This window comes from Dermacentor albipictus, chromosome 1 (genome assembly GCF_038994185.2).
Source record: "Dermacentor albipictus isolate Rhodes 1998 colony chromosome 1, USDA_Dalb.pri_finalv2, whole genome shotgun sequence".
In the NCBI taxonomy this organism is placed as follows: domain Eukaryota; kingdom Metazoa; phylum Arthropoda; class Arachnida; order Ixodida; family Ixodidae; genus Dermacentor; species Dermacentor albipictus.
Window position 1 is genome coordinate 274,869,659 of NC_091821.1, and position 23,778 is coordinate 274,893,436.

The 23,778-nt window shown below is 46.6% G+C and overlaps 1 protein-coding gene across 1 annotated transcript in view; it reads left to right on the top strand.

Moving 5' to 3' along the window:
* Positions 1 to 23,778, top strand: part of Ide (Insulin degrading metalloproteinase) — a 316,112-nt gene that overhangs the window by 133,768 nt on the left and 158,566 nt on the right. The window contains exon 13 of the mRNA XM_065440616.1: positions 19,898 to 20,000. Within this exon, the coding sequence (XP_065296688.1) occupies positions 19,898 to 20,000 (103 nt within the window). The remainder of the gene's footprint in view (positions 1 to 19,897; positions 20,001 to 23,778) is intronic.

A 23,778-nucleotide genomic window follows, 5' to 3' on the forward strand; every position in this document is an offset into this window, starting at 1 on the left:
CAGCAGCAGCTTTGCAGGCTCGACGGCACGATGCCAGGCCAGGACTTCGGAAACGACGACGCAGTAGTCGGTACGAGCAAGCGTCGCTCGCGCCGACGCGCCCTGCTGGGAAGAGCCACCGTAGCTGTCGGTGACCGCCGGCTCTTTTGTCCGCCGCCGAGGGTTGCGAGCTGGATGCAGGAGCCTGCCGAAGTTGCTGCGCCGAACCGGCCACAGCATCACCATCGCCCGGGGTGGCTCGGTCGTAGTCCGGGGCAGCAGTGCAGACGATGTGCAGGTGACAGCAAACCAGGGGTGACTCCACTCACGCTGTATACACTCAAAACACTCGGGAAACACTAAAGTAGTGCAAGGGAGAGGAATTCTGCATGCGTATCGCCCACGTAATATGATGTTCAACTCGGCTAGCAAAAAATCGGGCAGCTACTCAAATGCTAAGTTCACGTGAACGAAGCTCGCTTTCTTGAGTCGAACGAGTAATTTCAATTCGTGCGAGGCTAAATAAAATGAGGGAAGCAACTTGCAACACCTCAACGCCATGGTCCACCAGGTTGTGTCCCTCCACGTGCGACAGGCAGCTTCGTAAAGCCTTAGGCCTAAAGCGTCGCTACCCTAACAACAACCGGCATCCACAAACAACACCCAAAATGAGCGCAAAACAGGCAGCCGCGAGGATACGTCAGCTCTGTGAGGTGGTCCTACTCCACTCGGTGCACACAGCATCCAAGTTGACGGCGCCCACCGTCCCAGACGGTGTCGGAGCGCCCGATGCCAGGCCGCAATACCAGTCAGCCCGTAGTGGCACCCGTGGCCCGCGGCCACCCGCCTCCCAGAGCCGCGACTTCATCCGAGTCAAAGAGATAGAAGAAGCTATTTACATAAGAAATTCGGACCACCCACGAGGCTTCCGTACTCACTCGCTTCAGGCTTGCCAATATGCACACTTGTGAAAAGGCTTAGCATGTTGACATGTTCAAACACACTACAGCCACCGTCACCTCGCTCAAGAAAGCATGCCGCCGACGCTAGCGATCAAAATTCACGCTAGGCCTACGGTTTGGTTCAAACAAAGGTCTCGAACGAAGCAAAACTGTTAAAATTATCGTCCAATGCCCCAAGAGCCCCACGTTGGGCAGCCAGATGTGGGGTCTGATGTGGGATTCTCACACCGTACTCTTGGGACAAAGGAACGACAACACAGTAGTGCAAACAATCACAAGGGCATTTATTGCACCTTTCATAGATCAATGCCTGCTAGCCGAGTTGCTACCCACAAAACATGCCGATGGGCGCGTGACAAATCTAGAAGTCCGACTTACCGCGACCGGAAGCGAGCGAATATGTTCGCCCCCTGCTAGATCCCGACGCCTGGTCGTTCGCGTGTATAGTCACGCGAATCGTGGCGCGTTCGAAGGTGGCCACGCGAGGCGGTCTCGCAGAAGCATGGGTCGGCGCGCACGCGGGAGACGTCCCCGCCGTGCGCCGACCCGCCGGGAAAGAGGGTCGCTGCACGTGCGGCACGGCATGTCTGTCCCGCTTGCTGTCTCGAACCCAAGAGAGAGTGCCTTGTCTTTCCCGAACCCAAGTAACCGCGCAGCGGCGCGACGCTCGCGCCATCTCTTGCACCACGCTTGTACCCCTCCGACACCGCGGCCCACGCGGCGACGCCGCACGGAGATGGGGCTATGCGGGAAAACAAGATATCAGGGGAGGCGCGAGGGTCGCGCATCCCCACAACAGTCAAGTGAATGGTGATGTGTTCGAACAATCGTGTTCGTCCATCCTGGTGCCTTACTCCAAAGTCTTTCACTGGACAGTCCCACAAAGTGTGCCGGCGCACACGAAATGTACGCACACCCAGCCAACCACAAGCCATAGAGAGACAATTTCCGTTTGCGCCCAAGTAACCCCACTGTTAGGTGGCGTTAGCAGCACAACACTCATGCCATCTCTCGTACTTTTCTGTGACCACACTGATTGCCAGCGGTGCTTAGCTACACGTCGAAGCTGTACTGCAAGAGATGCAAGAGCCATGCAGAGAAAACAAAAGTGTGTGCAAGAGAGTCGAGCTTCCCCATAAATCTTCCTTTCAGGATTATAGTGTGTTAGTATGTTCTGTGCAGAGTGGATTAGTTTTATAGATGTCCTGAATACTATATAGTCCCGTATTGTTAAAAATAAATAAAAGGCATAACACCTTACTTTAAAAGCCAGTTTAGTTATAAAATTGTTCATCCAAGCACAACTCTAGGAAAGAAATGTCTGGCTATTGATTATGAGATCATGGGTACAAATTCTAGCCAGTGTGGCCACATCCCAACTCTGGCTAATGGATGGTAGATGGCTTGCTTAACCTTTTCAGACAACGTTCGCCATTTCTCACCAAAAGAATTTTTTTTTTTCTGCTCTAAACCTCCGCTACGTGAGCAGATAAGAGCAAATGACACAGTTGAAAAAAACAAAACAAACAAGGTTTGTTTTTTACAATAGGATACACTATTGAGTACAAAGCACCTTAATGGTCATGTAACCAGCAGAGGGATTTTAGTTGTGAAATCTTTGAAGAATCAACTCCGCTTATTCCCACGACACAGTGACACCTGGCACTTCAGCAAAATATTCTGGAGTCGCCTTTGCATCCTTCCCAATTCTAACTGTATGAAGCTACTTGTTTTTCAACATTTAGGCTATTGCTCAACAGCATCATACAGGGCATCTACGTTGAGCCACTGAACGTGTTTTTCCCAAAAAGAGTTGAGGCAGCAGTCTTCAATTTCATTTGATAGTTTTCAACACTTCCTTGCGTTTGGCACAGATGTAATGAATGCCTCTATAAACTCCAGTCAAAAGTGCATCAAGTCTTGAAGCTTTGTCCTCTGTCCTTCTGGATAATCCTTGATGTACAATAAAGAGCTTTCCTATTTCTTCAGATGTGCTTGTGTTCGGGATGTCTGGACACTGCGTCGCAGAGCAGCGTGTGCTCTGCGACGTACTTAAAAAAAGATTCGGGCACATACATTTCAAAGAATTTATATGGAGTATACAATTTATCTTGCTGTTAGTGAGGCAGCACAACTCCGTCTTAGGTGGAAAAAAACGTAATTTCCTTCTCTATTAGAAGTTCCTCTGAACATGTGCTGACGAAGGTGTCCCTTGGAGTAATGCATCCGGCAGATTTTCTAATCTGTGCTGTAAGAACGCAAAGATGAAAATATTAGTGGAATAAGTATTTACTAGTCAATGTCATCTCCGTTGCTTTCCACAAAATCTGATCCCTTACCGGAAGCAATGTTCTTGAGCAATGTCCTTTCTGCTGAATGGGTCCTAACATCGTAAGACTTTATCCTCTTGAATGTTACGCATGGTACACAGGATATATTTGAAGCCAAAAGGAGGAGAAACAACACACACTGGCCGCTATTTCATGAGGATCGGTTGGGTGTCACTTCATGTCCATTTTCCTGCTTTGTACACATTTGTGACCATGCACTAATTCCACTGCTGCCAAAGTACTCTTAGGGGCAAGGCTGTATACCTTGTTATATGTGCAGTTTGAAAAATTTGATACATTTGATAAATTTGTAGATGTCGCATGGCATTCGAGAAATGCATAGAAAAAAATTTATATGTGCTTACCGGCTGTTGCTGCCACAGGCATGACTTAGCTGTTTGTTTTGGTGAATAAATTCTTCTTTAGTCAGATGGCACTTCAAATGTGCAGATTGCCATAGCTGGACCACAACATGTAGGTAAATTAAACAAAAATTCCTAGTTTTGAATTACAGACTTCAGTGACCCCTTCGGGCAGATCATAAGAAGCCAACAAGCACTGACGCCAAGAACAACATAGGGGAAATTACTTGTGCTTAATAAATAAAATAAAGAAACGATAAATTAGTGGAAATTAAAGTGGATGAAACAACAACTTGCTGCAGTTGGGAACCGAACCCACAACCTTCGCATTTCGCGTGCGATGCTCTACCAATTGAGCTACCGTGGCGCTGTTTCCCCATCCACTTGGGTATTTATGTGTCCTAGTAGAACCCTGGGGGTGTTAGCCACAACCTTTGCGAAATGTGAAGGTTGTGGGTTCGGTTCCCACCTGCGGCAAGTTGTTTTTTCATCCACTTTAATTTCCAATAATTTATAGTTTCTTTATTTCATTTATTAAGCACAAGTAATTTCCCCTATGTTGTCCTTGGTGTCAGTGTTTGTTGGCTTCTTATGATAGAACAAAACTTTATTAGTAGAAAGAACTTCGTTGCCCCTAAAACGGGGTAACGCCGTGTGGTCGGGCCCCTATTCCAAGGCACCGCTGGCCCTCGCCATCCTTTCTGCCCTTCGGACGAGCCTGAGCTGATCCCCTGAGCTGGATAGCAATGCCTCCCACCTCGCTCTCGTGTTATTATCTTCTTGTTCTTCTGTGCGAACTGTGCACTCCCATGTGATATGGTAGAGCGTTGGTGTGCTCCCACACCACGGGCATATGTCCTTGTATGCTGTTGGCTGGTATATGTGCAATTTATGTAGGTTTATGTGTGTGTCCGTTTGGAGCCTGCGTAACGTCGCTGAGTCCACGGCTGAAAGGTTCCTATTCGGGGCTGGGTAGAGCCTTCTGAATTCCCTGTAGTGTTGCAAGATCGCTTTATAATTTGGATCGATGGGTGTTGGGTCCGCCACCATGTTGCCATGGGCAGCTCGGCAATTAGTGAATCCTCGAGCCTCCTCATCTGCATGGAGGTTCCCAGTAACACCCTCGTGTCCTGGGGCCCATGTTATCTTTTGGGTATACCTGATGTCAAGGTCGCTGTTGATTTTGGTAAGTATCCAGCGTGCCTTCGCGCCAATTTGTCCCCTCTGATAGTTCCTACATGGGGCCTGAGAATCTGTGACTATTGACACGTGTACTTATCTTTATCAGGCGACCACGTTTCGCCGCTTAACAACTGTAATCGCACAGCGAGGGACGCGCCTGAATTTATCCGATGTTTCTGGAAAGTTATCGATGCTTCTACCCGGCTGTCTGTTGTCGCCGAACCTTGTGTTATCTGATTTCATCGCGTAACGCGAATGGTGTGGAACTTTGTGGAAGGCACACGGGCCCGAACGATTAGTCTGGAACATTCGACGACTGCTCTATAAAAGCCGACGCGCTTGACCTGCTGATCAGATTTTCGATGATCGCCGAGCGTGTTCGCCCCTATCGTTGTGCTATAAGTGTAGCCTGTTTTGTGGGCACAGGTTCGCCCAATAAAAGTAAGTTTTCTTGTTCACAGTATTGCTACTGTGTTATTCAACTTCACCACCACGTGACATCTGGTGGAGGTGCTAGTGCGTTCATGTACCAAACGCCCCCGCAAAGCCGCGACCCAAGCCCGAAGCCCGAGGACAGAACCAACATCGCCCAACACCAACGTGCTAGCCGCAGACTGCAAGGACTGCCCCCAGAGCACGGACTTCTACCTGAGGCGACAAAGAAGATCGTGGTCAAGACAACTCCAATCGCTGCCCCAGCGTCCCCTGTTATCCTACAACAACCTCGGGACCCACCAACCTTCCATGGAGCAGCGACTGAAGACCCGGAATCATGGCTGGAGACCTACGAACGAATCGCAACATTCAACAACTGGGACTCCGACGAGAAGCTGCGGCATGTCTACTTCGCCTTAGAAGACACCGCCAGAACTTGGTTTGAGAACAGGGAATCGACCTTGACAACGTGGGACCTGTTCCATAGCGGCTTCCTACGCACCTTTACAAGCGTCATGCGCAAGGAAAGGGCCGAAGCTATGCTGGACGCCCGAGTGCAGCTACCAAACCAGAACGTTGCCATTTTGCACTTTTGCACGGATATGGCAACCAGAACGGATATGGCAACCAGAACGTTGCCATATCCGGGTCGCCACGCCGACCCGGATATGGCCGAGGAAAAGAAAGTCCGCCTACTGATGCGTGGTGTAAAGGAGGAACTTTTCGCCGGGATGGTAAGAAGCCCACCGAAGACCGTCGAAGAGTTTCTTCGTGAGGCGACGAACATCGAGAAGACACTCGAAATGCGGAACCGGCAATTCAACCGCCGTACAAGCTCTACCCACCACGCAGGAATTCAATCACTGGCCACGGACGATCTGCGCGAGACCATCAGGGCCATTGTGCGCGAAGAACTGCGCAAGGTCTTGCCTTCGTCGCAGCCTCAAGTGGCCTCGATCGCCGACATCGTAAAAGAAGAGGTGCATCGATTGCTTGGAGTTTCTGAGGTGCAACCAGAACTGCCGCAGCCTCAGCCGCAAGCGATGAGCTACGCCACCATCGCCCGCTGTCAAGGTCCCCTTCCACGACCGCGCCAGGGCCCCGTAACGCCGCAATTCCGTCGACCACCACCACCACCGCCAGCACGCCCACCCGTCGCCGAGCGCAGCTACCCGAGGAAGACAGACGTTTGGCGCGCTCCTGACCACCGCCCGCTCTGCTACCACTGCGTAGAAGCAGGTCACGTCTATTGACGATGCCCATACCGAGAGATGGGACTGCGAGGTTTCGCCGTCAACGCGCCGCGTCCACAGCTTGGAGAGCGCCCACGTGAAATCGCCGACTACCTCGCCGCTACTCAATGGAGCTCCCGACGACCGTCGCGTTCGCCATCACCAGGCCGCTACCTGTTGCCGCAGCGCCGACCATACACTGGCCCAGCCCGGGGCCGGTCAGCGAGCCCATATCCGGAAAACTAAAAGCAGCAACCGATGGAGGTGCGGTTGCTGTTCGTCGAACTGACGAAGATCCTCCGCCGCCGCCGAAGTTGACAAAGAAACCATCTCGACGACCTAATGACGACACGCCGCCGTCCCGACGAAGTCAGCAAGCCAAGACTACACCGACGAAAGACGACTTGACGACGCGACGTTCCAGCTTCAGTTCACCACGACGCAGCCGTGATCCGACGCCAAGACCTAACTGCAACGCCAGACAAAGAACCACCGACCTCGATGTGCTTCTCGACGGCCACGCGGTTACCGCCTTAGTGGACACAGGGGCTGATTACTCCGTCATGAGTGGACACATCGCCGCCCAGTTGAAGAAGTTTAAGACTGCATGGGAAGGCCCTCAAATTCGCACTGCCGGAGGACACCTGATTACGCCGACTGGAATCTGCACGGCAAGGATAACCATTCATGACCGGACTTACCCTGCCACCTTCGTTATCCTCCAACAGTGTTCTCGGGACGTCATTCTCGGTATGGACTTCCTGAACCATCTGAGTCATCGACGTGAAGTGGAAGTCAATAACGCTGTCGGAAGATAAAGCGATACCGCCAGAGAGCCCTCGCAGTCACCACGCCTTGAGTGTGCTCGAAGACCAAGTGAGCATCCCGCCCCGCTCCAGCATTGTTATTTCGGTCGGCACCGAAATACCCGCTGACGTAGAAGGTGTCATTGAAGGCGACCAACGTCTCCTGCTAGACCGTGAAATTTGCGTCGCAAGAGGTATCGCTCGACTGCATGGAGGGAAAACTGAAGTGTTGCTGACAAACTTCAGCCCGGAGTTCAAGCACATCAACAAGGGCACGATGATCACGTACATCGAGGAAATTGTGGAAACCAGTAATGCGTTTGTCGTCTCGGATTCCGCCGCATCTACCCCGACGACCATGGTTTCCGAACCAGACTACGACATTAATCCAAGTCTCCCAGTGATTAAGCAACAGCAGCTCAGAAGTCTGCTCCGATGATACAAAGGCTGCTTTTCGACGACATCGAGGATTCGACAAACACCAGTCGCCAAGCATCGCATAATCACCGAGGATTACGCTCGACCACTCCGCCAAAGCCCTTACCGAGTTTCGCCGCGAGAACGCGAAGCAATAAGAGAACAAGTTGACGAAATGCTGCGCGACGACATCATCCAGCCGGCGAAAAGCCCGTGGGCATCCCCTGTTGTCCTGGTGAAGAAAAAGGACGGAACCCTACGTTTCTGCGTCGATTATCGTCGTCTGAACAAGATCACGAAGAAGGACGTATACCCCCTTCCACGGATAGACGACGCATTGGATCGGCTCTGCAACGCTAAGTACTTCTCCTCGATGGACCTCAAGTCTGGCTATTGGCAAATAGAAGTCGACGAAAGAGATCGCGAAAAGACCGCCTTCATCACCCCAGACGGCCTCTACGAGTTCAAGGTTATGCCGTTTGGACTGTGCTCGGCTCCTGCAACGTTCCAGCGCGTGATGGACACGGTTTTAGCGGGATTGAAATGGCAGACCTGTCTCGTTTACTTGGATAACGTCGTTGTATTCTCCGGAAATTTCGACGATCACCTTAGGCGGCTTGCCACAGTACTAGAGGCCATCAAGTCATCAGGGCTCACTCTGAAGCCAGAAAAATGCCGCTTCGCTTACGACGAGCTTCTGTTCCTAGGCCACGTCATCAGTAAATCCGGAGTACGCCCCGACCCGCAGAAAACAGCTGCCATCGCAAAGTTCCTGCAGCCCACCGACAAGAAGGCAGTGCGTAGATTCCTTGGCATGTGTGCCTACTACAGGCGCTTTGTCAAGGACTTTTCACGCATCGCCAACCCGTTGACACGTCTAACTAAATGTGATGTTGAGTTCAAGTGGGAAACGCCGCAGGCCGACGCATTTGAAGAACTCAAACGACGCATGCAGTCACCGCCGGTACTTGCGCACTTCGACGAGTACGCCGATACAGAAATCCATACTGACGCCAGTAGCCTAGGCCTCGGTGCCGTTATAGTCCAGAGGAAAAACGGAGTCGAACAGGTGATATCTAGCCGGTCGCTGTCAAAAGCGGAAGGCAACTATTCTACGACCGAAAAGGAATGCCTCGCCATCGTTTGGGCTACAGCTAAATTTCGCCCTTATCTTTATGGCAGGCCATTCAAAGTCGTCAGTGACCATCACGCGTTGTGTTGGCTAGCGAGTATAAAGGATCCTTCAGGACGACTGCCGCGGTGGAGCCTCAGACTACAAGAATACGACATCACTGTAACATACAAGTCCAGACGAAAACACTCGGATGCCGATTGCCTATCACGCGCCCCCATTGACCCGCCGCCGCAAGATGACGAAGATGATGACGCCTTCCTTGGCATGATAAGCGCGGAAGACTTCGCTGAACAGCAACGGGCAGACCCGCAGCTAAAAAACCTGGTGGAATATTTGGAAGGGCACACCGACGTTGTCCCCAGGGCATTTAAGCGCGGACTTTCTTCCTTCACGCTTCAAAACAATCTCCTCGTGAAGAACTTTTCACCAGTCCGCGCCAACTACCTTCTTGTTGTCCTGTCAGGACTTCATCCAGAAGTATTGCACGCCCTACATGACGATCCGACCGCTGGACACCTCGGTTTTTCCCGGACACTCTCAAGGATACAACAAAAGTATTATTGGCCACGCCTGACCGCCGACGTCGCCCATTATGTCAGAACATGCCGAGACTGTCAGCGATGTAAGACACCACCGACAAGGCCAGCCGGATTACTACAGCAAATCGAGCCTCCTTGCCGACCATTCCAGCAGATCGGGATGGACTTGCTGGGACCCTTTCCGACGTCAACAACCGGAAATAAGTGGATCGTCGTGGCGACAGACTACCTCACCCGCTTCGCTGAAACTAAAGCACTGCCGAAAGGTAGCGCAGCCGAAGTGGCGAAATTTTTTGTCGAAAACATGCTGCTTCAACATGGCGCCCCAGAAGTCCTCATCACCGACAGAGGAACGGCCTTTACAGGGGAGCTCACCCAAGCCATTCTGAAATACAGTCAGACAACGCACAGGAGGACCACGGCCTACCACACGCAGACGAATGGTCTTACGGAGCGGCTGAGTAAGACCCTCGCCGACATGCTAGCGATGTACGTCGACGTCGAACACAAGACCTGGGATGCCGTCCTGCCGTACATAACATTTGCTTACAACACGGCGGTGCAAGAAACAACACAGATCACGCCGTTTAAGCTGGTTTACGGCAGGAACCCGACTACGACGCTCGACGCCATGCTGCCCCACGTCACTGACGAAGAGAATGTTGACGTCGCTAGCCATCTCTAGCGCGCCGAAGAAGCCCGACAGCTCGCCCGCCTACGGATCAAGAACCAACAGAGGACCGACAGCCGACACTACAACCTCCGACGACGCTTTGTTGAGTACCAGCCCGGCGACCGTGTTTGGGTTTGGACACCGATACGCCGACGAGGACTCAGTGAGAAACTACTCCGACGCTATTTCGGACCCTACAAGGTCATCCGACGTATTGGCGCTCTGGACTATGAGGTCGTGCCAGACGGCATTTCGCATTCACAGCGGCGCCGCGCACGATCTGAAGTGGTCCACGTGGTGCGCCTTAAACCCTTTTACGGACGCTGACGAAATTCCTTTTTTTTGTTGTTGTTTTCTTTGCTACGGGTGTTTTTATTTCGCTTGCATGTAGCATCGGGTCGATGCTTTCTAAGAGGGGGGTATTGACACGTGTACTTATCTTTATCGGGCGACCACGTTTCGCCGCTTAACAACTGTAATCGCACAGCGAGGGACGCGCCTGAATTTATCCGATGTTTCTGGAAAGTTATCGATGCTTCTACCCGGCTGTCTGTTGTCGCCGAACCTTGTGTTATCTGATTTCATCGCGTAACGCGAATGGTGTGGAACTTTGTGGAAGGCACACGGGTCCGAACGATTTGTCTGGAACATTCGACGACTGCTCTATAAAAGCCGACGCGCTTGACCCGCTGATCAGATTTTCGACGATCGCCGAGCGTGTTCGCCGCTATCGTTGTGCTATAAGTGTAGCCTGTTTTGTGGGCACAGGTTCGCCCAATAAAAGTTAGTTTTCTTGTTCACAGTATTGCTACTGTATTATTCAACGTCACCACCACGTGGCACTATTGTTAGTGGAGCATTGCGCTCTATGCCTTCTCTTATAGCTAAGGCGATGGGTATCTCTTCAGCTTCTAAAATGGTTGCTCGGGAAACCGAAGCACAGGCCGTGATTTTCCCTTTACGGTTTACGACAACTGCCACCATGTTCTTTGCGTTGGCACAATGTAGTGAAGCATATAGTGTGCAAGTATTTTGTAGTTTTGTCTATGTATTCTGCTCTAGCTTTTCTCCTTCCTGCGTGTAATGTCGGATCCATGTTTTGTGGTATTGGTGATACCCCATACAAAGCTCTAATCTGGCAGGGTAGACCTTTGGTGTTTTGGTATATTTGTATGCGTTCTCCAAGGCCGATTCTTTGAAGAAGAGCTCTGCCGACTGTTGTTTGCGCCAATTGACTCCTCTGCGCTATGAGTTGGGCTTCAGCCAGCTCATGAAATGTATTGTGGAGGCCGAGGGCTAGAAGCTTCTCATTTGAAGTGTTGCGTGGCAACCTCAGGGCTGTCTTATATGCCATCCTTATTATTTTATCAGCTTTTTCTTCTTCCTCCCTGTTCATGGTATGGTAAGGTAGGGAGTACATTAGTCTGCTAATGACCAGGCTTTTCACCAGTCTGAGGGTGTCTTGTTCCCCCATTCCTGTCCGATTATGAGCCACACGGGCTATCATCCGGTTAATTTGTTGCGTTGTTTTTCTGATCGTGTTTAAAGTTTGTAAACATGTGACATTAGATTGCAGCCACATCCCCAACACTCTTACTATTGACCTCTCAGTAATAATTTTCCCTTCCGGTCTGATCTCGAGTTTGAGTCTCGGGTCAGTTCTTTGTTTTTTGGTTTTTGTGAGGCGAATGAGTTCTGACTTCTCCGCAGAGCACTGCAGTCCTCTTTGTTGCGTATAGTTTTCTATTTGGTTGCCCGTTGGGGCTTTTCCTCCTTCTCTCCCAAGTTTCCCTTGGTTATCCATATCGTTATATCATCCGCATATAGGGAATGACAGACGTGATATGACTAATAAAAATCGGGCCCCTCGGTTAACCCCTGTCCTTCGGGCAGAGTCTTTTATCAATGGCGTGTGAAATGCATGTCGATGTTGTGTGTCTCAGTATTTCTCGTCTTTCCAGTAAACAATGTTAACGACTCATGAAAAAAAAAAAATTCTGATAATTTGGAACCAGGCACGTGCCCAAGGGGGGGCCGGGGGGAGGGGAGGCCTGGGCCTCTCCCCCCCCCCCCTCCCCACTTTGCCCATGCCACCACACACATTCCTAAAGCGCCTACAAATTAATCTTGAGACTTGACGACTATTCGGCAGTTAACACTTTGCTGCCTTTTTCACACCTTTTGGATAGTGGTAGTTATCGGAACCTCCCGGGGTGTGAAGGCCTGTTTTCTATCGATTCTGTGCCCGCATTTAACATTTAACTCAATGTGCGTTCAGTTGCCACCATGTATTGCAACGGTCACATGCATCACTCTTGCTTCGTTAGTTCAACATTTTTTGCCTAGACTGATCGAGGGACCAGGAAAGGGATTCAGTTCGTAGTCAGCTGGTCTGTATGCTCGTGGTACGAGTTGCGGCCGGAGAAAATGCCAGTTGCGTTTAACTTTTCATTTTGCTTCATTATTTCCTTGAGTGGCAGACCGCCGCGGCGCTGGCAGATCCTCGGAACCATATACCCGTAATATCGGTTAGATAAGGTGCAAAATAAAATCATGGGAAACAGCGTCCATTATCAAACCCTGCAAAAACCGTTAAACCTACAAGAAGTATAAATGTCACTGGTTACCTCGTCTGATTTCTCCCTAATTGTACAGCACTTTGTGTGCAAAATTGGCCCCTGGAAACAAGAGTTGCAAGGAGTTGAGAAATCAAGCGATCTACTAATAGGAGAGAGCCAAGGCAACAGCCAAACAGGAAGGAAAAGCACAAAAAATAACAAATGTAACAGTTGTTTGTGAAAATATTTATGGATCAACATGTTTTTATTTAAAAAGGAACTAGAGAAAACCTCACCAGAACTAGAGAATGATTCCGTGTGTTTTGAATGGCGCTTGCACAGTTATCAGTCGATCCGCCTAATTAAGACTTATCTGCTGTGCTTATGTAGGTGTTTTTTTAACCTTCTGCGGTAGGCGCAGTACGTCTAGAACCGCGGCGTCTTGCGAACTACACGGTTGTACGGGAAGGGCAGCCGCACATCGTTAGGCAACTTCCCAAATAACATTAAGAGTCAGTTTTAGTACTTTACTTGGTAAGCTGAAAACAAGGGATCCAAAAGAACTGTGATTGTACCGCAAATATGTATTTCTCTACAATGCTTTCAGAGCTAATTCAGAAAAACGCAACTAGAAATCTTAATTTTACACTTTCGCTAGTTTACTTCTCCTTGGCAGTGTTCTTCCTGCTCTTCTTTCCTGCACGAGTCCATGGGATCTGGTTCCTTGTTTCTGCCAAGTAAAGGGGAGGTGTATTTCACAGGAGTACCTGTGAGATACACCGAAAAAAATCCTGGGTACGTGCCTGTTTAGAACATTTACTGGGGATGGAAACATCGTCACTTGCATGCAGAGATCATAAATATATAAAGGGTGCCCCAATTAACTATCATGCACCAAGATTTAAAAAAAGAGCAATGCATTACTGGAAGAAAACCTAGTGCATATTGTTTACAGTACAGTGAAGTAGCTGCCAGTAATTTTATCGTTACTGAGATTTAATTTTCCAACTCGAGACACTTTCCTAATTATCAAAGTGTCAATGACGCATTTGAAGGCAGAGCCAAGGGACATCTAATTTCGGTATTTTCATTGACATACTCATTGCGTACTAATTTTTCTGACTGATAAATAAACCCCGCGAAATATTAAATATACCATGTGACTGCACTCTCACCCGCATCATAAAGCAGTGCCCTCGAATAAGCTCCCTCTGAGTTCGCCAGAAGGAAATAAAGGAAGTAAAGAAAAATATCGTGATTGAGCTAGTTTCTTATCTGCACCCTCCCCCCCTCGTGAAGCAACACATCACATTTCGTGTTAGAAACAAGCTGTGGTAGCTGTTGTTGTAACGTAGATATAGTGCACCGATGCTATTTTTCTCTTTTTTGCGACATAAGCTATCAGCACAAAAGTGAATTGGCAAAGATTTAAAGGTGCGTCCTTGGGAAAAATGAACTTCCTACCCATGAATACACCATTGTTTTTCATTAGTTTTGTTTGTGTTCTCTTCCTGTTGTTTTTTTATTTGCTGTGTAATATTATAGCTAGCGATGCACATTTTTTTAGCATACACCCTCTGCTGTATGAGCCTGAAAATAAATTATTCAATTGGGGACAAAATGCAAAAGTGCTCATGTACACATATTTAGGTATGTGCGCCTTTGCAGTGTTAAACCTGATCAAGTGTTATCTTAGTTATTGGAGAATGTAACTCCAAGTCTAATCACGTATGCAGGGACTGAAACTTCATTTTTAAACATGCTATCGAGGCATTTATTAAGTGGGAGTGGTGTGGTGGTGAATTGCAATGACAAAGTGGTTGCTTTCTATGTTGTATATTGGGTGTTATATTTTAACATTAACATTTTTTTTAATTTTTAAATTTTTAAAATTTCCTGTGGCTTTTAGAACAAACTTATTGGGGTTGAATACTTTAAGAGGTATGCATTACATACACTGGAAACAAATTTGCATAATGGAATAATGAAAAAAATGTTGCTAATTCAACTTCTGATTACTCTAGCACATATATTGCAATACACTGAAATATATGCACTAGAGTAATCATTGGGAAGTTTGATTAGCTAAATATATAGCAATACTACACTAATTGCAAGGCAATGATTTCACTAGGCATACTCACTTGCGACGAGTTTTGAAACTAGCATTAATTTTGAGATAAACGCAGTCAAACTTGCCATAAACGTGGACTCTTCCACCTTTTTAACATGCCTTTTTATGCATTCAAGCTCAAAAGTTACTGGAACACCAATACATTTCGTATGGGAACGTATATCTTGTAAGGCGTCATTCTCAAAATTTGTTCCAAGTGATATGATAAGTCGCCACCTACAATTTTTAAATTGCGATATGTGGTGTAAAGTAATTAGTGTAAATGTTAATTGGCCAAGCTTTTCTAATTAGTCAAATATTCACTACCATTTTTTGTCTAAATAATTTTGGCCTCTGATAATAATCTAGCTCAAGAAGTTGAATTTTGCTACATGACAAGTGATCTCTAAATATTCTGCTAACATTAAAATAAAACACATATAGTAGTGCATGTTCTCAATATCGCTGACAGCCTAGTTATTTCTTGTAGGTGCATCATGATGAAAATAATTTTTCTCACAAGATGCCAAAAGACAACTTTATTTGCAGATATTGCAATGTTTGTTCATTTTCTGGCTTAATATTTAGTGCCTATATCCTTTGCGCAAGCTGAAAAGCCAGCTGGGTGCCCCCCCCCCCCTTTTTAATGTGAACGAAGGAGTTCAACAAATCTCTAAGGTACATTCATGTGTGTCCTAAAGTCTATTGTAATATCTTTATAATAAAGTGAGTGCTAGTTTACGTGCATCCTGTTTGGCAAAATAGACTATTTAATACTGTTTGTGTAGTTAACTGTAACAGTTACTCTCTCGTTAACACAAACTTTTAAGATCTTTATAAAATTGATAGCATGTGACATAACATACAGCCTGTAATGTGCCAAGTACAAAAATTCAGTAAGTGCACCATGCAATTTGTTCCTTCTGCCCTTCATTATGGTAAATGTGGATGTTTTATTGTGTTGTTGAGCCATAATTGCAAGTAATTCTACAGAAAATGCAATGTATTCAATGCAGGAGATGAAGTGAACTTTTAATTTAATTATCAACACTTGTTCTTGCCTGCAATCTTCAAATACAACTCAGAAATGTGCAAAAGTGGTGATTATTATGTAAGTCATGGTGTACTCGGTATTGTAATGAAGAACTGTAACACTCAACTTGAAATAAAATAATCCGAGTATACCTAAGCACTTATGAGTTGTGAATACGAAACCATTAATGTCTTATTGAATGCCACTGAGCCTGAGTTGTGAACTCCTTGTGGGCAAGTGAGCGCATTGAGACACTTGGGCCGATGCCTCCTAGATGCAATTGTGCACTTCGATTTGTGACATCATGCGGCCTTGCCTGACTACCATAGAATCTAATTGGAATGCTCCCGAGAAAGCTGTGGTGATTTTAACATTGCTGCTTTCGTCAAGCAGAGCTTGGCAATGGAAGTTTTGGTCCAAGTACCATGACGTCATAAAACAGAGTGCACAGGCCTGCTTTATGGTTAAGACACTTAGCTTCTGAGCGTGGGGTCGTAGGTTCGAAACTTACTACTGCCAATGCTTTGCCTTTCGGATTTCTTCTGGTTTTATTATCCATTAATTTTTTTATAGCTATTACTGAGGTGAAGTTAGAATGCAGGCGAGAGCTTGCGTGGACAAGGAACGCGCAGATAACATAGGGTTCCGAGAGCGAGGGTGATGGGGCACCGTGGCAAGGCCCTCTCCTCTCACGTAACACTTGGCACCCCAGCGGGTGTTCCCTTTTGCCCGCTTTGCTCCTTTGAGGTGTGCACATGACATGGTGTCGCACCCAATGGGAATTTAGGTGCCGTTTTGCTGCTACAGATGCCAGCTTTTTGCTCAAGGGCCATTTGATGCTTTCACATCTTAAGATGATGAGACTGTGGCCAGAAATATTCAAATACTGCATTATGGCAGTTGTAATGTACAGTCACCAATGAATGAACTGTGATAATTTAAATGTGATAGCTTTCAATATATTCTGTGCCACTGTCAAAGGTGCATACTTTGAGCAGTGGTGAAATCATGCAACCTGGTGCAGTTAACTTTAAGCTATTCTTTTGTGCGTGTTTCTTATTATGCCTGTAACTCCGGCTCTGTTTTTACCATTTCAAAATAATGGCATATTTAGGTTCCCGAGACCCCCCTGTCACGGATCTGATAAAATTGTTACGCAAATTCGAAAATAATTTTAAATAAGCAAAAAGACGCAATAACGAAACTGAAATCTGACCAAGCAGCCGAGCCAACCTCTTCGTGTGACGTCACAAGTGTCTCCACCAGGAAAGGTGCACAAGGCATGCCGGTCTCGCCTGCTGGCAGTGAAGAGCAGACGCTCGGCTAAATTGTGACCGCGCCGGACCTTTGGGTGACAATATGTCAGCTACACCAGCTCTTCGGATCTGTTGTTAAATATTGACTGTTATGATTCCGACTAATTCAATAGTTACGAATCGCCATTCACCTTTGACCCACCACCACAAGAGCCAGTGCCCGTGCTCTACATATCATGCTGCAACATGAAGACGAAGGGTAGCCCTAACCACTGATTTTATACGTGCTGCTTGCTATTTTTAGGTGTTTTACCCCTTCTCAAGGAAGGGCTTTGCATGCTCACTTTAAGACGTGGAGCACAACTTTCCGCATTTGTATCCCGCAAAAACGCCGCTGACAGTCCAAAGTACCGAACGGTGCAAGTTTGTTTACATCGGCAGGTACAGCGACCACTCCTCATTCGCTTGAGATATAGTGCTATAGCCGCTCATTGGTGACATCAATTACTGTCAGAACATATCAACACAAGCAGATTTTGTGCATGTAAAGACCGTTGCATCAATCTGAATTGCACTGATATGAATGACCACACACCTTCAAAAACAGTGAGTAGGAGACCCTAGTATGGGAGCGTTGTTAAGCTGCCTACTTATCATTCTTCGTATTCTTTTCCTGCACAGAATATGTTCCGTAAAGTGTACATAGATGAGGACTTTGCGAGGATGCGTAGTTTTCTCATGGAAAAGCCGATGCCGGTGTAGACACCATTGGCAGCTTAACGAGGTGGTTGTATACGCTGCTGTATTGAGGGGCCTACGCTTGCTGCCCATTTGGGATACGAGGCAAGCAGTGCACCTCAGAAGCTAAATAATGAGTCTGCATGGCAATATGTAAAAATACACCAATTTTCGTGGTCGCAGTTTATTTAGGGAAGTGCTGGTAAGTCCGGCGGGCAGCTTTCTGTCGAAAACATAGGACAATGTACCGATGTCGATACTGCTCCGTGCCATCGCTTGCCGCTTTTTGTGTCTGCACTGTGCGAAATTAGGAATTGTTTATTTCAAATCCGTATGGTCAAAACTGAACTGCAGAAGGAGTTTTCTTAATCCTGATGGATTGGCTTCATGTCAGTTGCTCAGGCCCGCCAGCAGCAGACGCATGAACTACGCAACTGTGACATATAGGCTTAACCTCGGCTGAACACGATCAGCATTGGCTCAGACTGTGTGTGCTGATAGCGAGGGCTGAAGTTCATGCAGCTTACGTCTACAGGGAACACAGCTTCTCACGACTGCAACTTCTCACGCCATGTACCAGCTCACGATCGTCGATTCCTCGATGCTCTCGTCACCATCGTCTGCATAATCCTGCTATGCTCTGCAATAAACACTCCTGACGTTATACACAATGTGGCTTGTGACTGAGGAGGAGGCAAGGTAGGGTGTCCAAGGCAATTAAATAAATTCATTTGTAAACAATCTATGCAACTCTCAAACCTGCTTTTTTAAGGACATGACAGAAGTGTTCAGAGGAACGTACCCAGCGAATTTCATCGGCATCCGCTGACACCGAAAAATTGCCGGAGTTGCCCTTTTACAGAGCAGTGGCAGTTTGCTTATAATTTATCAAAAGTGCACAGTTTTTACAAGTTGTCTTTGTTTTAGAATGCAATTATTTAGCAGCACCTCGTATACCTTTCTTACGGCGTTCATGATCAAAGAGTGTGTCAAACATGTGTCTGTGGTGGAATATTGCATAAGTACAGGCAGGGACAAAATATTATGGGATCTGCACAAGCGTATGCAAAACCACATTTATGCACCCTCTAATTGAGTAAGTGTCTGGTGTGAAGATATAGCATTGCGCATCCTTTTGTTCTCATATGCCTGTCAATTCGCCCACTTCTAGTCAGCGTCCTGTCAGAATCATGGTGAGTGCGAACGATTATGCTAGGAGAGTGGTGTCTCTTTTGGCTGTTGTGATGTGCGACAATACACCACATGCTCTGCCGGCTGAAACAGAAACCGCTCTCCTAGCGTAACCTTCTAACACACCAAAACATACTACACTGGCAGTAATTGCCAGAATCAAACATACCCCAAATCAAATGCGCACCCAGTTTCTGTGTGCCCAAAGTAGAACACTAATGTAGAAATTACATTAAAGTTCCTGAACCAAGTAGGAACGCAATGTGCGCCCGAATATTTAGCAAGAAAATTGTGTCGCAGAATGGTGGCCAGTTTTAAGTCATATTTGTTGCGTTGTTTTTAAAGTTCGCTTCGCAGTGTGACGTTTGTGTTATGCGGTAAAGCACTTGAATGTCTCAAAGGTTGTTTTGATTTCGTACCCTATTGCTCTGCGCAGTCAATTTTCGACCCAATTTTCCTGAAAAAAAAAAAAAAACCAAGGTGTATGTTAGAATCAGGTAAATACCGTAATCAGACATTTTGAGCTGCGGTTATTGCTTGAAAATCCTCCTAGGACAGGCTGAAAATGGGTGTTCTTGATAGGAGGTGGCATGTGTTCAACATGTTCACTGTTCCCAAAGGTCTGCCGAGACAGGCACTGCCACCAAAGGGTTTGCTATTTGGGTCACCATAGTGGTGAGGTGTGTGCTTGCAAGTTCAAATTGTCTGGCGAAGGCCAATTTTAGGAGTGAAATAATGAAAGTTTGGGCCCATGGAAATGCATGGGTTCTGGCTAGGACCTTCAGTTGGGATTGGGATTAAATTAGCCGAAAAATGGAATTAACCATAGTCAAATGAACGAAAGTCTACTGCATAGTATTTTTATCTCAGCCTTGCCATATTTAAGGCGGCAATGGGAAATGGGCACTGATGAGGTAAGTATGGCTGTCTTGAAGGCACTGCTATTGATGTTGTAGGATTGCTGTGGTTGCCAAACGCTTCATGGGGCAGACGGATTCTGTGGAAAAGTGGTACGGCACGCAGTACAAATTGGAGAACATTCCCGACTCTGTAATGCAGGTAAACTTTCAGTTTCTTAAAAATTTTGGAGGTTCAATGTGCAAGGTGTTTCATGTTGTGTATTGCAACACTATAGTAGGCATATCATGAGAAGCCAACAAACAAATACACCAAAGACAATATAGGGGAAATTACTTGTACTTACTAATTGAATTGAAGAAATTATATATTAATGGCAATGAAAGTGGATGAAAAAAACAACTTGCAACAGGTGGGGAACGATCCCACATCCTTCACATTGCGCGTGCGATGCTCTAACCAACTGAGCTACCGCGGCGCTGTTTCCCCATCCACTTTCTTGGGTATTTTTGTGTTACTATTAGAACTAACCTTGGGAGAGTTAGCCAGTGCCACCACTCACAAACCTCAGTAGAGAATGTGTGTGTTTATTGACCAGTTGCCTTCACCCAGAAAGATCATGTACTCATGACGCCTGTGGCAGAAAGAATGTTCCACATCCGCCACCAAGGTTTGTGAAAGGTGGCACTCGCTAACACTCCCAAGGTTAATTCTAGTAGTAACACATAAATACCCAAGAAAGTGGATGGAAAAACGGTGCCGCGGTAGCTCAATTGGTTAGAGCATCGCACGCGTAATGCAAAGATGTGGGATCGTTCCTCACCTGGGGCAAGTATTTTCATCCACTTTCATTGCCATTAATTTATCATTTCTTTAATTCAATTAGTAAGTACAAGTAATTTTGCCTATGTTGTCATTGGTGTCTTTGTTTGTTGGCTTCTCATATGTAAAAATCAGGCCCTTCGTTTAACCCCCTTTCTTCTCGTTCTAACACTGTAGTATGGTCACTTTCTGTGTTTCTTATATGTACTGGGCGCCACAGAGTTTCACACAAATATTTGCTGGAGGGTAATTTGGCTCTATGATCATTAGAAATAATGGGTGCATGACTTCTATGGCTTCGCATAGGGATGACAGCTGGACATAAGGCACTCAGGTATAACAGAAAGGTGAATTCCTTCCTTGGCTCTTGTAATTCTGCAATAATGCTAGCAAGACTTTAAGGGCGCAGCTTTCATGTGGCATGTTTTTCTATGATGTGCTCAGCTGTGAGTGTAACGGTGTGCCACTTTCTTGTCCGACTTGATTTTTCAGTTTTCTTTTTTTGCAAGTCTTTTAATGTCCAGATCGATATCTGTTTTCTTGAAATATCCAGCGCTTCTTGCACTTTCGAAAGGCAATGATAGGTGGCTTGCTGGTGCTTGTTTTGCATGCCTAAAACATAGAAGCCCCTTATTCTGCAAAGGCTGATAATGCTTCTGTTGCTCAGCAGGATTTCACTCACTGTATTTCAGTAAGAGATATGTCATGCTGTCCTGACAGGCCAGTTTTTGTGGTTTTAATGTTGCATATGCTCATTGTACGGTACTTTTATGCATGTGTAAAGAACTCCTAGTGTGCAAACTTGAACCTGTAGCCCTCCAGTATGGCCATAGGTTTGCAAACTACTCATGAGTTGACCCACTAATACCCCTGTCACACAGGCACCCGCGAACTCCATTGACATAAAACTCCCTAATGGAGATTTATGGCAATGGAGTTGTGGCCGTGCTACATGGCACATTGCGAACTTTCGACGGGCGCCACATAGAACAGAAATGGCACTGCTGCGCTTACTTTCACATGCAACTGCTCACATATATAGTTGCCGTTAAAGGTGGTTTTTTTTAATGCAATGTGTAATCTAGTAAAATCACAGCGAGAGTTTGCTGTATGTTACTGCAAGGCTTGTTTTCCAAGCATAGTGAAGTTGAAAGCGATGCTGGCCACACTGCGCTCTTCCTTCCATGCATGGGCAGCGTGGGTCACATTGTTCGGCCGTTGCGCTTCGAGTTGTGATTCTATGCTGTGTAATCGTGCATGTGCATGTGTTTGCAGTGAGCTCACCAGTTTCCAGATGAGTGACGAAGCGGATAAACAAACGAAATGGCAGAACGACGTTTCCCCATGCAGCATGGGAAAGCATTGGTGTAGAGGGTATAGGTGCTATGGCCTTAAAAACAAATTAAAAACTCCCATTACGTGGCGTGTAAACCAAGGCAAAAAACAAAAACAAAAAAAAACAATAATGCTAAAATTTGTAAGTGAGCCAGTTACGATGATTTTATTAGCATGGTTTTCATTGCAGCCGTAGCTATCTGAGAACGAAAGTACTCCATCCAGCCATAATCGTCATTGCCGAACTCCTTTCGCCAAAATCTCCATTTAACTTGCTTGGCGCAAGGGAGACCGTGTGACACAAAGCGCAACTCCTTTGACGTAAAGACGAAGGAGTTAAATGGAGTTCGCGGGTGCCTGTGTGACAGGGGCATAAGACTTGCTCAGACTCGGACTAACCCACAAGTCTGAGTCTGAGGCAGCTCAAATGAGCAGCCCTAGGGATGTGAGCCCGAGTTCATGGGAGCCCACATGAGCAGAACTTTGGCGAATCTGAGCAGCCCTAAGCAAAAAATACAGTAAACCTTAGTTATAATGAAATAAATGGGATGGCAAAAAAATTCAGTATAAGCAGTAATTCTGTAAGTGTCTACTCCAAAAATGCTAACGAGGTATAGCTGAAGTAGCACTACTCCTTGCAAGTCTAATAGGGTGTCGCTCAGCGCATCTTCGATTGTGATCGAGCCCGCTGGGTGCACAGGCACTTTGACGGCAATGGCGGGCGATGGAGAGGCTCACTCAGAGTGAAAGGTGCTGAGTGCCGCCGTGAGTGCGCTCCCGCTTTTTGCTAGTTGCATGATGCTATGGTGGTGGCACTCCCAGCTAATAGCACGCGTGCACAGCATAAATAAAAAGGATGTTCAGGCATGGTGATAGCAATAGCTAGCGATGGAGAGGAGGTCGCTCGCTTGCTTGGAATGAAAGGTACTGAGTGCCTTCCCTTTGCTAGTTCACTATAAGCGGAGCAGCTTATCGGCATGCTTTGAGTCTAACGCAGTTTAAAACGCATGTATTTGGGTCGGGAATGGAAGAAATGTTCAAATAAAGCGATAATTCGAGTAAAACGGTTTCGTTATAATGAAGGTTTGATGTATGTTCTATGAGTGAGTCTGAGTGAGTTCCGTTTGTTTTGCCGACCTATCCCACACCTAGAAGCACCTAGAAATTCTCAGTTTATTCAGCGTGTTTTCCATAATGCACATGGTATTCCTACAAAGGTTTAACTGGATATGCTCAGCTGTTTGCAAGCAACAAAGGTTTCACTCCCCCAGTAAGCATCAACATCTCTTAGCACGAATTGAATAATTTCTTATAGCAGCCACAAACCACTTACAACACCTAAATTCCTCTGCCTCATCCTACCAAAGATAGAGGTTATTCGCACAAAATTTAAACTTCATACACCTTAATAGTTTGGTGTGACACAATTTTAAAAAATGCATCAGCTACAAAGTGTAATTATTAGGCTTTTGATAAATTAATGAAATGTGCCTAGTTACCTCACAAGCTTCTACTTTTCCACAGATACCAAAGCTAACATGACCAGGCCAACATTCCCCCTATATTTTATTATCCAGTCTCCAATTTTCATGTATGCCTACAGCAGACATTCTCCACTGCATCTACCGACTACTTTGCTGCAAAAAGCGTGGAGGGTTGTGCAGAATGAAAAAAAAAAAAAAAAAAAGGATCGCTCTCAAGAAAGTTGGTAGCACACACTTCAAGAAACGTCACTGATGTTCAAACGCAATGTTTTGCTGCAGCTTAGCGGCACACACCATATTGCAGCCTTCTACTGCTGCGGCTACCCACCTTCACGGGC